This window comes from Xyrauchen texanus, chromosome 48, assembly GCF_025860055.1.
Source record: "Xyrauchen texanus isolate HMW12.3.18 chromosome 48, RBS_HiC_50CHRs, whole genome shotgun sequence".
NCBI lineage: Eukaryota > Metazoa > Chordata > Actinopteri > Cypriniformes > Catostomidae > Xyrauchen > Xyrauchen texanus.
Window position 1 is genome coordinate 8,990,776 of NC_068323.1, and position 14,448 is coordinate 9,005,223.

General features: G+C 38.3%; 2 protein-coding genes across 3 annotated transcripts in view; both read right to left on the reverse strand.

Moving 5' to 3' along the window:
- Positions 1-211: 211 nt before the first annotated feature.
- Positions 212-2,079, reverse strand: LOC127639328 (mid1-interacting protein 1-B). 2 transcript variants are annotated; one of them, XM_052121258.1, is made up of 3 exons: positions 1,954-2,079; positions 1,427-1,584; positions 212-1,268 (listed from the first exon to the last, which is right to left on the reverse strand). In XM_052121258.1, exon 3 carries the CDS (start codon positions 1,261-1,263, stop codon positions 823-825), a length of 441 nt encoding a protein of 146 aa, XP_051977218.1. In that variant the 5' UTR covers positions 1,264-1,268; positions 1,427-1,584; positions 1,954-2,079; the 3' UTR covers positions 212-822. The 2 variants fall into 2 exon arrangements, with proteins under 2 accessions (XP_051977218.1, XP_051977217.1); XM_052121257.1 differs by having other exon boundaries at positions 212-1,584.
- Positions 2,080-4,546: 2,467 nt separating this feature from the next.
- The window catches only part of LOC127639327 (tetraspanin-7-like), a 39,964-nt gene continuing 30,062 nt past the window's right edge, over positions 4,547-14,448 (reverse strand). The window contains exons 3-8 of the mRNA XM_052121256.1: positions 14,301-14,375; positions 14,114-14,209; positions 11,569-11,724; positions 11,407-11,490; positions 8,111-8,193; positions 4,547-6,926 (exon numbers count right to left, since the gene is read on the reverse strand). Of these exons, the coding sequence (XP_051977216.1) occupies positions 8,125-8,193; positions 11,407-11,490; positions 11,569-11,724; positions 14,114-14,209; positions 14,301-14,375 (480 nt within the window). The 3' untranslated portion in view covers positions 4,547-6,926; positions 8,111-8,124. The remainder of the gene's footprint in view (positions 6,927-8,110; positions 8,194-11,406; positions 11,491-11,568; positions 11,725-14,113; positions 14,210-14,300; positions 14,376-14,448) is intronic.

Below are 14,448 nucleotides of genomic sequence, written 5' to 3' on the forward strand. Positions count from 1 at the left end.
CTTCAGTTCCATATTTATAGAAGAGCATATGGACACTCAAGTTAAGCATTAAATGAGGGAAGTCTGATTCAACATAAGCATTATAACATCTGGTCATTTTCCAAGGACAAGCCACAAGCAAATGATACATTATTAATCACGGTTAATAATGGAGTTAGTTCATTCGATACTCAATCATTTACAGGAAAGAGTCACGTCAACGAACACTGCATTTACGAAATTTTTATTTTCCCACTATGACCCAACTTCATGTTACAAAAAATACATGACACAATCCTTTTTTCAAATCTTACACAATTACCAACCGTTATTGTGACAAAATCTCCTGGAATCAATCCACATTCTAAATAGAACAAATAGAATCTTCATGCGATTCCATCTCATCGATCATGACATCATAAAGATCCAACAGCTTGAAGAATTTCTTTAGACATGAGCGCGGAATTGTGCGTTTTAACACATAATTAGTCATTCGTAGTTTTTAACCATATAGCCACAAAACTTAACACTCTACATTAACAGAGCTCCTGAAAATATCATACTGCCCGTGAAATGTATATTGCATATCTTTTTTAAAGTTAGCTTGTTTGCATTTTTTAATAAACTGCATTTAATTTAGAATTACAGTATTCAGGTTGTGCAAACAATGTCAAGGGATGTTATCAAGGGAATTCAGGGTGCTTGTAAACTGCCGTCAAGTGCAAGTCTTTTTTTCGATCCGGTGAATTTTAGATGCGCGGAATCCACCGGAGGGGGCGCGTTTGGCTTCAACTCCCGGTTACATCCTCTTGTGAACTTTTCACAATTAAACGCAGACGCATTTCAATTTCCGCAACCACCGATTCCAATTTCCTGCTTGTACCTGTTCGTTAAAGTGTTCGCTTTGCGCGTGAGCTTCGCAAGTACCGTGTGCAATCCGCTTAGATGCAAGTGAAAGAGCTTTTCCAAGTTTTCATCGTCCGGTTCGATGCGGGACATCTCCAGAGCTGCTGTCACCCCGTGTTTTTCCTTGCGCCGCTCGTCGGCTTGAAGGACACCCCATTCAATCTCGTTCCTGATTGATTTTAGGCGCACATATGAGCCGTACATGTCTCCATCCTGGTAGGAGTTCACCTCCTTTTCCTCCTCCTGGTCCAACAGGACGTCCCTCAACAAGCTTGGCACCATAACCGTCTGGTCCATGTTATTCACAGCACCGATAAACCGGTTCATCGCATTGAAGAGGGAGTTTTTTTGGATGTATGAATCACAGATCTGCATCATCTTTGCTGTTGGAGAATGAATAGCTGCCCTTTAGGAAATTCTGACCAGGAGAGCTTGAACTATTGCAGAAACAAGCTTAAAGTCTCTAGGCTATATAGACATGTAGCAGAATAAAAGACCAGCAGTAGGCGTATTCAAGTTGTTTTTGGGATGGGCGGTCTACCTGCGATGATTTGTGTCCCGACAGTGCTCAAATCCTTTGTGCGGTTCAGTTGGGTGAGTTTCTGGAACCACAGGTGGATTTAAAGCAAAGGCGTGGCTTCCACACGTCACTCAAATGCTTCGTTGCAGCGTAACCAGGTCATAACCGGATAATGTGACCTGAGATAACACAGATAGGGGAATAGAGAGGATGCACACGACAATATATGATGAAATTAAATAGATAAATATTACTGTAAGAATGGAAAATAAGACCAGGAAAGCAGTCAAATAGAAGCTGCCATTTATCCCATAATACATTATAATATACACAAAAATGTATTTAAACAAGAACTGTTCAATTTTCTTAAACATTTAGTAAAAGTAAACTGGATCACGGTTAAATTTGTATTTAATTCCGTTTAACATACGAATGTGCATCCTTCCTACCACTCCTTCCACTGATTTCCTATAGCGAAAAAAGCTGACCGGCGAACTAAACCTCAATTTATCGAGGATAACAAATAAATGTTGGTTTGAAATACTAACCTTGGCAGATATTTCGCCTCCCTTGAGCATGAAAACGTCAAGCAAAGTCCAAAGAAATCGTGAACGGCGGAAAGAACACAGACTCATCGAGAAAGCCGACAGTGGGTGAGGCCGCATGGGGCGCTTGTGGAACTTATGAATATTCATGAGACAAAGCATCAGCCCATAACCGCTCAGCCGCTCTTGTCCAATCAGATTACTGTTACCTAATACATCTAGAAGGCTGACTCTTTGAAAGCAACCAATCAGAGTTCAGATAGTAAATCCGGCTGCTTGCCAATGGCGGCTGTTCATGGTCAAGGACAAGACAGTGGAATAATGGGTAAGTGTGCGTGAGGAAACTACCGGATGATATTACAGTTTGTTTTGTGTTAGATTCCATACCTACAGTGCCAAAAATATTTCTAAAATGTATTTATTCATCTTCTCTTGCAAGGGAAAACAGAACGTTAGCATAACATTAACCCTTTGATATAACTCAACAACCCATACATTACTTTAGGTGTACATTGACCCAAACAATGAAATACTTAATAATTTAGATATTTATTTTGTGTTTTGTATGGTGTATTCTGATTAATTAACAAATATGAATCCATATTTTTAGAAAAAAATCTTTTTAAGAAAATGCAACATATCCTTTGACTTATCCTATACAGTGTTGGGTAAGTTACTCTAAAAAGTAATTAATTACTAACTACTAATTATATTTACAGTGTAATTAGATTACTGTACTAATTACTCTTTCTGAAAAGTAATTGCATTACCTATTACTAATTTCTTTCTAAAACCCCAATCAACCTCGACCACATGAAAAATACAAGGATAGACATGAAACTGTTATTTTAATTCTTTAAAATAAATAATATAAAATAAAATACATTATTCATGAGACTAGCCAAATAATTTAAGGGGCCAGCATTAAATAAGAAAACATGTATTTTAACATTAGACTAATTTTCGTAATGACATCACAAGCAACTGTAATTAAATGATTGATAAATTAAGAGTAATCCCTTACTTTTTTCAATGAAAAAGTAATTTAATAACATTAATTAATTACTTAGTAATGCATTACATCCAACACTGACTATACTGTCTTAAATGTGCAAAGGAAATTCCTGACATGTGCTTGCAAACCCAGTGATGACCCTTGGAATTATGCAAATGCATTTAAACTTTAAATGCAAATATTTGCAAATAACGAGTCAAGGGGAATGCACGATGAATAAAACCAGATGCTGATCTACAGTGGACCTAAAAAGTGTTTTGAATTGTAATTGTATTATATCAAAATATCAAAGAGAGTGGAATTTATTTTAAAGATACCACACACACACACACACACACACACACAATTCACACAATGATGTCTGTTAGTTTGGAAATTATACATAAGTAATCATGACTGCTGTGTTAACTTTATATATTTGTAAACTATATTATGCCAAGAATAATACCATTAACCATGGTTTTAGTACAGTAATATTGTATTCAATTTAGTATTCTGTATATTCATTCTGTAGTATTCATATAGTAACCATGGGTTTACTTCAGTAGTTTTGTAGTTACCATGGTTAAGTTTGGATTACTAAGCTTTTTTCAAATGCCATTGTAAAATTAGGGTTACTGTAGTAAAACAATGTTTTTTCATAACCATGTTGTAAAACCATGCTTTTTATATTAGGAAACCTGTTGAAGTGGTTGTTACCAAATAGAGTATGTTTACTTTGGATTTGGCAGTATATTTTTCTCAGCATTGCAAGTACTGTAGCAAAACCGTGACCCTAATACCGTAATACAAACCGAACCGTGAGAAATTTCAACCGTTAACTAACACACCTAATTAGTAGGTACTATAATGTTTAATATGAAGACTAAAAGTATTTGGACACGTTTTGTTTGTCAAACGTTAGTTGAACATGCTACTTATAATTACAAATGGGCCTGGGTAGCTCAGTGATTAAAGACGCTGACTATCACCCCTGGAATCACGAGTTCCAATCCAGGGCGAGCTGAGTGACTCCAGCCAGGTCTCCTAAGCATCCAAATTGGCCCGGTTGCTAGGGAGGATAGAGTCACATGGGGTAACCACCTCTCTTTGGAGCGCGTGGTGAGTTGTGCGTGGATGCCGCGGAGAATAGCGTTAAGCCTCCACACGCTATATGTATCCACGGTAACATGCTCAACAAGCCACGTGATAAGATGCGCGGATTGACGGTATCAGACGTGGAGGGAACTGAGATTCTTCCTCCGCCACCCTGAATGAGGCGAGTCACTACGCCACCACGAGGACTTAAGAGTGCATTGGGTATTGGGCATTCCAAATTGGGGAGAAAAGCGGAGAAAAACAAAAACATAATTATGCAATACTAATTATTAATAATGTATTACTATATACAGTATCCATCAATTTTATCAGTCTATGTTTGTTGGCATACATTTTCTTTAGTCTGTCTTGGGTTTTAGATGTGTCATCTAACAGTATTTTGGTCATAATGCATTTTAATGTCGACATCATCCAAAGTCCTGTGAAATGTAGTTCAAACAACAAGAATTTGAATTAAAATAAAGACAAAACCAGAAATTGGCAACCACGAAGAACCATTTTATTCATAGAGAGCATGGTTGTTTACAATAACAACATATATTTTGTTGGCATGCTAGCTGGTGATGCATATTAAAAAGTTTGATTTTATTATACAAAGTATATAATAAGTCTACTCGTCAATCTTGAAATGTGTAATTCATCACGCATGTTCAGACTATGAATTCTTGACTCTAATACTTAATGATCTATCAACACAAGGGGCAGCTGCAGAAATGATTGTTTAAAATATTAATACAATAATTCTATAAGTCTACATGATAATAAAATTAATAAACAATGAGAATACATAAACAAAATAACACAACAAAAAACACATTAACTCATGTAAATATGGAATTGTCAGAATTCGTTAAAATAGTACCTCACAATTACATTAATGTCAGCAGAAAGCTAAAGACTGCAGTATTTCTAACACATATGTAAAATAAATTAATAATAAATAAAACAAATGGCAGAGCTCTCTGGCTCATGTGACTGAAATCAGGATTGCAAAACACTTCACAATTCAATGCAAGCCACTTAGTTTTCGTATCAGTTCTTAAATTCCTTTGACTCGGACCATCAAAAAATCTTTGATTTCTGTTGTTTACTCTTTATTAAGAACAGTAAATAAAGTATTTTATACCAAGGCATCTGATTCTTGGAGTCGTTACCCCCGTCTGCACAATCACTCTGCTGTGACAAATACGTTTTAATGATATTTTATGTGAGTTTTTCCATTTATCTATAATCCAGTTATGAATTTTTAGTGGGTAGTACATTTTACAATTTTAGAAATCTCTTTTACAGTCCAAATTTCAAATACGGTCTTTCAACCACCCACGTATCTTTAAGGCTGTTAAATGGCTTTGATAAAAGGATCTCTTTTTTAATATTTATACCATCCTTTCTTAGAAATATTATTTGGCATACCAAAATTCGTATTATCTTCTCATGCAAACATTCACCCACTTCTATATACTGAAATATAACTGAAAATAATGCCTGTAAAGTGTGAATACCATAAATGCTAAAAGAGACGCCCAGTGTAATTAGATTCTTACAATCAAACTCTACACAAAAGAGAAAATACAGTGTGTCAACAGTCCACGAGTGAGATACAAGGTGAAATTGTCATTATAACCCAAAGACTGAGAAATACAATTGCCCATTAAACAGTGTTAATTTAGTACTCTGAACTCTAGGCAAAAAATGTCCTCTAGTTTTAGGGCATATCTTAACACTTCAGTCTAAATGTTGACAAGTTCTGTACAGATATTTGTGTATGTGGAAGAAGGCTGCTAATTTTATACTTTCACGGACACGACAGAATTTACAGTTTTTGCGTGACTATACCGAGAGATGTTGAGATATTGAGAAGAAAACGAAATTAATGAAGACAATAAAGGCATTTTTACAGAAAAAAACCTTTGCCAAAGATTTGACAACAGCAACAACATCTTGTAATCTGTATTTTTGTTTTTGTTTTGTTCTTTCTTTAATTGATTTACTCCCGAAAATGCATTAGACGAGTAACTAACAAATGTGCATTGGTTTAAAATAATTAAAACTGTGTCCCAACCAGACGCGACCAAGTTTCATGTGTTTTTCAGTCCACATTTAAAGGTTGTGCGAAGCCACAAATATAACAGCCAATCAGAACTTTTGATGTGCAATATACAACTATAAGAAGCTGGATTTTAAGCCAATAAGATTTCACTGTGATTGGGGGTGCCCAATTCAATGCTACAAAAGTAGAACCCAAGCAATTGCGTATTGTTTATTGCTATCTCGGCTGGTTAGAACAAAAACTAATCTTTTGCGTCTTGAAAAAGCACGGGATACATAACGAATTAATACCGTGTCCTAACCAGGCGTGACAAGCTTTGTGCGTATAGTCATTTTTATTGCGCAATACAAAAAAATCACCACCAATCAGAAAATATCTGATGTTTAACATTCAGGTACCAATGATATTTCACTTGGCTACCCGCCAAGACACAACAAAAAATGGAAACTAAGCAGCCAACAAAATGTCACTTGTCGCATTCGCGGCTGGTTAGGACATAGAAATACTGTTGATTTCAGTTCTAGTCTATGGTGTGAGATGGTTTCTGCATGCAAGGCTTTGTACAGAGTAAAATACAGACAGAGAAGTGCGTCTAAAAACCATTTCCTTTTCGAAAAGGGAGGCTTCAGTCATGGCACAACTGCACGATTTAGGAATGATGCATTAAGAGCGATAGAAGCCAAGAAAGCCAGACTTAAAGATAAAGAAAAGTGGCAATAAAAAGAGAGGGGAAAGACAAAACGATAAAGAATGGAGTGTGCGAGCATTTGTTGGGATGCTTTCCCTTTCCAAGGTGTCGTACATCGTCTACGCCTGTAAAGGAGGGGAGAAAAAGGATTAGAAGTTGTGAGTGTATGTGTATGTGTATTTGATGTCACAAATTGAAAAGCTAATGCTGCCTTCACGTCCTCCCGCAGAAGTTTCAACTAGCAAGCTTCGAAATATATAGTGTACAGTGGAAGTTTCTGTATTTCTTTTTATTTTACTCATACGTTGAATACCGCTATTCTTAAAACATATTGCAAATTCCAGAGGGAACCCATGGCGAACTAGCCTTGCGGGTTGGACTAAAAATGTATGTCATAACTGAACAGCTTTATCCGAATTTGCTCAATTCGTCTTTGCTGAAAGTCTTAGCAACATTCCAAAGATTCACACTGGTACAGGTCACTACAATACTTTGGTGCTGGTTTATGTACACCTATCTTTTTTAAATAAAGACATTCTGACATGACCTGAAGGCAGCATTATATTCACACTCATTCATATATATGTGTGTGTGTGTGTGTGTGTGTGTGTTTCAGGCTGATAAATACATTTGTCTAAGGTGTTATGGAGACAGGAAGTCAGCTTGGCAATAACAGAGAGATTGTATTTGACGCAAACAGGTTTATTGTCACCCTCAGCAGTGCTGTCAAACACCAGTTTGATAATCATTGTGTGTGTATGTAAACTGGTAACCTTGGCTCTCAAACGTATTCAACGCAAGTACATGACTCAGGTTCATACATCTTTGTCTTCTGAAATGTCTCGGACTGCAATTTTCTATGTAACGCAAGTACGCTTTGCATTCTCAGCGTTGCCACAAGAGGTGCTATAGCGATCATTAGGGTAAACTGTCTTCTACTACGGTAACTTTTCTTCCAGATTTCTTTGAAGAGAATCTTGGGAAGAAATGACTGATACAATATAGTTCCATCTAATAAAATTGCATTTCATTGAATATCTGTGTGCAGTTTGTTTTTTTTGTGCTTCTTTGGAAACTGCGTCATTATCTTGGCAACATGACGACGTCAATCTCCATGATAATCAGTTGTGAGTGTTGGGTTCCTTGTATGCTTTAAGTGAGAAATGCTATTTTTGTTTTCATGTCAGTGACCATTAATTGAATTGCTACCCTTGAAGTGTTTCAAATGAGTCACTTATAAGTTTCAGTTTTGGTTAAATTGCTGCCTAGAAGGGAACTGCCTGAAACAGCTTGTGTTTATGTCGCTCACCTGTGCCCATGCTACTACACCATCTCGTACTGATTGGCAGTGATAAATCGTGACAGACAGCAGGCCAACAGCATCCCGATCAGCTGAAAAACATACAAACACACATCACTGTTACCATGGTAAAACTGTGTTTTGCAGACGAGCGCTTTTTCCTCTGGCAGTGTAATTGTATTAAATTAAATTGTGATAGTCATTAATGTTTGCTGCTCTCCCGAGTTCACCGTTCATTCTCCAAATTCTAGTTATAAGCATAATGAATGTTTGCTGATTCTCATTGCACATTTGAGCTGAAAGAAATGTAAAAAACGAGTGAGCTGCCAACCTAGACTGCCTTTTAAAGGAATAGTTCACCCAAAAGTGGAAATTCTGATTAATTTGTTCACGCGAGCACTTGTGTTGTATTTTGCCGTTAAACAATGCAAGTTCTTGCGTAAATGCGTGTCACTGTGCACTAGCTTTTCTCATAGCGCTCATAGATGCACAAAGGACATCAGGATTTTCACTGAAAAGTGACTTAAAGGAATATTAAGATAAGCTATTTTGACAACATTTCTGGCATAATGGTGATCACCACAAAAATTATTTAGACCCGTCTCTCCTTTTCTTTAAAAAAAGCTAACATCGAAGTTACAGTGGAAGTGAATTGGGGCCCATTTCTGGAGTGTTTAAAGGCAGAAATGTGAAGCTTATAAATAGATATGATGCTGCTGTAAATCATTAGGTTTAGGGTTTACAGTCTTTCATCATCATGATGAATCATCATCATAGTCATGTTAACACAATGTGGCGAGTGTCCGTCCAGGTAGAGGGGAAGCAGTAAAGATTCATCCCTGGGTGACAATTAAGTCTAACAGCTGTTTCTTGTTGCAGTAATTCAGGAAGAGCGATAAGAGGAGGCCACACCAGAGCCCAGGGTGAGAGAGAGAGAGAGCTACACAGCAGTGCCTGCGTTAAGGGGGGCATACATGGTGCGATTTTCGGCAGTCGTGTGAGCTCCCGACCGATTAAAAAAAAAATAATAATTCCAGTCGGGAAATCACGTGTAAATCGTTGGTGCTTGTGTGGTCGCGGCTTGCATCATGTGAGAAGAATTTAGAGCGGAGCCATGCGGCTTACGAGCAGCCCACGACCTCCCGGTAATTTTTAAACTGTCTAAAAAATGTGGCCACTGCCAGCTTGAATTCGTGAGATGTGTGCGATTGAACGAGCCGATCTGGCTCGAAATTTGACCAATCAGGAGAATAATTAATTATTACAAATACTGTCCGACATTTGACAGATTCAGATTTCGAAGGGAAGCTGTGATTTCATAACTGCATACATCAATCATAACGCTAGTACTGCATGATAATAAAGCACACAAAATGTATATATATATATATTTTAAATCGGCAGATGAGTTTTCTGCTAATTGCCATCGCCATGCCAGTCTTATTTTTATTTCTAAATCGCAAGATACATGAAAGCAATGTCATACAATGGCTTTATAAAAAGCACCAAAAATGAGTTCACCAGGTCGTTAAGTCCTGTCTTGTATGATCATCAGATAAACTTGACTCGTACCGCGTGCAAGGGCTTACGACCTCCAGAGTGTCAGAACTCGCACCGTGTATGCCCGGCTTTAGAGTGTGAACACGATTCCTTTGAGTGCTTATTTTGTTGAATAAAGACTTTAAATGTTACCTGAACCCCGCATCCTGATTCCCATTTCCCATTTTGATAAACGTCCAGACCTGCTACACACATCTGGTTTATGTCTTGTGGCTATACTTTTGAAACAGTGAGTATTTGTGAGCCCCCATTCACTTTCATTGTGCCTCACTCTCAAAGCCAAATTTTTGAAAAGGAGGAACGAGTCAAAATTAATTGAGTTTATATTTCAGGTTGTTTCTCACCAAAATCCATATGCCTTCAGAAGACATGACATTTGTCACACGACAAATGATACTTTTGGGTCCTTTTTTAAGCTTAAAAGCATAAGCTTTCAGATACTTCATTTCAAATTAACTCTAACGAAGCATCGGATGCATCATTCACAGAGAAGGCAATTCCAGAACGCACTGTAATGAGATAGGTGAAACAAATCCATCCGAGATGTGTGCGAAGTGAGAAACAAGAAATCTGTCTAAATTGCTAAAAATAATTAAATATGTGCTGTTTTGCCCAATATTTGTGTGTGCCGTGCATTTTACAGTTATTCGAATTCGGTGTTGTTAGCTTAGCAACATGCTAATGTCAAACTCTATTGGAATCAATTGAAAGTCTCTCGCTGTTTGTGTGGTGCGTGGTGTTGCGGCTGATGTGGAGGATTCAAATTCAGTAATTTTTGAGGTTCCATTTTAGTTTGGAAGTTACCTAAAGGACAAAGTATACTTTGGTTTTCTGAATGCCAGTATGTCTTGCGCACGGTGTCCACGATGCAAATATCATCATCAGCACAGTGCACGTGGACGTCCGTGTGCAGCCTAGTTTTTATGCGTTATGTGTCCATAAGGGCTCGCGGTCAAAAGAGTAAGCTTCGAAAGGCTAAGCGCTCGACTGTCCATGAGATGGAACGACACCCAGAAAAACAAAGTATACCCTAGCCTTTAGAAGGCATCTCCCTATGTAGACAGCAAGGCAGCACGCTGGGTTTTGAAACAGAACTATTGTGTGTTCTTCGGAGGGGTAAAAGTGTTCCTATCCATTAGACCCATTTGAACAGATAAAAAAAGAGATATGTATAATGTTCCCGAGGCAGAGAAGTGTATGTGTGTGTGTTCCGCTGAGTCTGCCGTGAGTGGCAAGGCGCATGATTGTGTTTGAAACAGTCACGTTCGCCAGAAAACCCCAGCTGTGCCACACACTCGGCTCCCGCGCCTTTAAGTGTGTGTGTGAGTGTTTACTAAATGAGGGCTGGGAAAACACAGACAGCCCAGGTCGCCTTTCACCGTGAGGTTGTCATGGCAGCGCAGCTCTCGTTTTAGCTTTCACACACAAATGCACACGCAGCGGTACAGTGTGAATCGTTTCTACGACATCCACCCGCTCTACCTGTGTTAGAAAACACCAGCCAGCTGTTCGGTCATCTCGGCGGTAAAAGGAAAACAGATTTGAGTAAATATTAGTTTGCAAACAATAACGTCAGAGGTGATTATGACACGTAAGCAGAGAAAAAGGAAGGGCTTAAAGGTCAGACAGAGGATGAAACTAAATTATTAGACATTTTTTGGTGCAAGAGATCCAGACTAACATTATAAGTGAAAGTGGGAAAATGTTACAGAGGTATAGAGCATTCAATAACTATTGTTTCCTACCTGCGAGAACGCAATTCCAAACGTTACTCCAGCGATAATGCCCATGTTAGTCTCAATAAAAGACGTCACTTGTTCATAGCAGCCCTGAGAAATGAGACAAAGTTAAATAGATGGAAATAAATAAAGCAAGCTTGTGTGTTTGTTTGTGTGAGTGTGTGTTACCTGTTGTTGGATTTTAGTGACTGCTATGGTGGCGTTCCTCAAGTCCGAGTTGTTGCAGTCGGACATGTTGGCACAGCAGCTGGGTGGAATTCCGTTCTCAGGGAAATAAACACTGGTGAACCAGCTAGTGTAGTTCAGAACGCCACAGCAATGCAACTAAGGACAAAGCGAGTAAGAACATTTACCCAATCAGAGGTGAATGAGTGGATCCGTTTGCTTTGGTTGTTTTTGCTACAGAAGGTCTGACAAGCTCTAATGAATGTTTTACCGAATGTGTCATAGAACTGAATTGGAGATTTCTGTGAACTACACGATTTTTGCTCTAAACCATGTTCTTGCTTTAACCCGAGTCACTACAGTAAGCCTATACTGATGATTTCCATTCAGAGCTGTAATGTTCAATTTGGGGGGGGGGGGATTGAAGGCTTCCATCCTTCGTACACTATGAAGGGTTTCTCGTTTAATTTTTTGTCAAAACAAACGTAACATTTTGTTCAAAATTGTGTTCTTGGCTTGCACCAAGTCACTACGGTAAGTCTAGAATAATAATGTACATTTAGAGCTGTAAGGTTCGATTTGGCGGGAAATTTAATGCTTCCGTCATTTGTAAACAATGAAGGTCCACTACGAAGGGTTACTCATTTCATTTTTGGTTAAAAAACAATGGGACTTTTTGTTTTAAACTGTTCTTGCCTTGCACCAAGTCACTACAGTAAGTCTATGATAAAGATTATACGTTTTGAGCTGTCTGGTTCAATTTGACGGGAAATTGAAGGCTTCCATCGTTCGTACAACATGGAGGAACACTACATAGGATTTCACATTTAAATGTTAGAAAACCTTGTCACTTGTTACATTACCTTAAGTCACTACGGTGAGCATACACTAATGATTTTACGTTCAGAGATGTTGGGTTCAATTTGGCAGGAAATGTTCAGCTTCCGTCATTTGTCCTGCGTGTTTACATCATGTCCGTAAACAAAGGAAAAAAGAACTGGCGACAGATTTGCTACTATGCAAAATGTTTCAGATTTTCATCTTTTAAGATTTCTTCTTACTAATAGTAGTAACGTTTCCATCCAAGTTAGGAATTTAATATATGCGCAAGACTGGAATATCGCAAACATTTGCTAATAAAGCAGCGTTTCATTCCATTGTGTTTAAGAGAACAAAAGCATCGCACAACCACATAGAAAGCACACCTGAGGTAAATTAAGCTTAATTTAAATGACAGCGTCTCAAACTCCTTTTGTTTATTTGATTTTAGCTTTTAATTTATACAAACGACGTCAGTACTCTGCTGGTTTGCAATGACTGGTGGGTAAATATCCCACTCCACGTCCTGTGAAGTGACGTATCGATGTACACTTATTCTCTATGCCTTTTGAAGTGCCCTTCCAACTTAGCATAAACGTTCCCTTCGGATTGGAATCTCCCTTAATATGGATGAATGCCGTGGAAAATCCACTTCGGAGGACCCTAACGGTCGACTGGAACGCACCTAAACTCTCAAATAAACAGTGTCAATAGTCTTTGTTAGTGTTCAGTAGAAGCGAAGCTCAATCGACAGCATTTGTGGCATAATATTGATTACCACAGAAAATAATTTCGACTTATCCCTCCTTAAAAAAAAAAAAAAAAAAAGCGAAAATCAATGTTACACTGATGCACTTACAATGGAAGTGAATGGGGCCAATTTTTGAGGGTTTAAAGGCAGAAATGTGAAACTTCTAAAGTTATAAAAGCACTTACATTCATTCTGTTAAAACTCATGCATTATTTGAGCTGAAAAGTTGTTTAAACTGTCCTTTTTGCAGGATAACGGGTATATGGCATTACGTCGTCATGGCAACGAATTTGTAAATTTGGATGTAACTTTATACAGAAAAGGTTAGTAAGTGATTTCATCACACTGAAATCATGTTTACATGCACATTTTGTGGCTATACTTTCGAAACAGTGAGTATTTTAATGTTTAAAAACTGCCCCCAGATTTTTGCTTCCTTTAAAGTAAAGAAGACACCATTTTTCACAATCCAATCAATGGAATCCAATCAAGTCCCACCCTACATTTCTCACTGAAACTCTGTCAGAGTGCTTTAGATACATTGCTTTAAATAGGGGTTTAAATTGGCCCGGTTGCTAGGGAGGGTAGGGTCACATGGGGTAACCTCCTTGTGGTCACGATTAGTGGTTCTCGCTCTCAATAGGGCATGTGGTAAGTTGTGCGTGGATCGCAGAGAGTAGCATGAGCCTCCACATGCTGTGAGTCTCCGCGGTGTCATACATAACGAGCCACGTGATAAGATAAGTGGATTGACAGTCTCAGAAGCTGGATTGAGGTGAGTAACCGCGCCACCGTGAGGACCTACTAAGTAGTGGGAATTGGGCATTCAAAAATTGGGGAGAAAAGGCGATAAAAATAAATAAATAGACTTCTGACTCTCTTGAAAACCACGTTCAGTCATTTTTAGTCAAATTTCAACGATTGATTTTCCAAACACTCCAAGCACACATATATATCTCTGCGGGCCTTTGAACTCACATTCCTCTGGACATTATCCACTGCAATGCTTTGCTCATCCTGAGCATTATAGTTCTGCACGGCCTCATTGTACGTCCTCAGAAAGGTGCCTTTGATCTGAAAGAACACACACTCCCCATCACACAATGCATGTTCTGCAACAGGTGCATAATGGGTCATCGCCTCAAATTCTATGTGCTTTTCTCACCTCATGACGGAATACAAAGCCTGAGACGCCAGCGATCAGTTCTGCCAGGAAAACCAGAGACAGGAACATGGCATACTGAAGAGACAGAGAGAGTTTAGATGTGGTGTCTAAAAAGTTTACAAATGTATGGGAAATCTTGCTATTCATA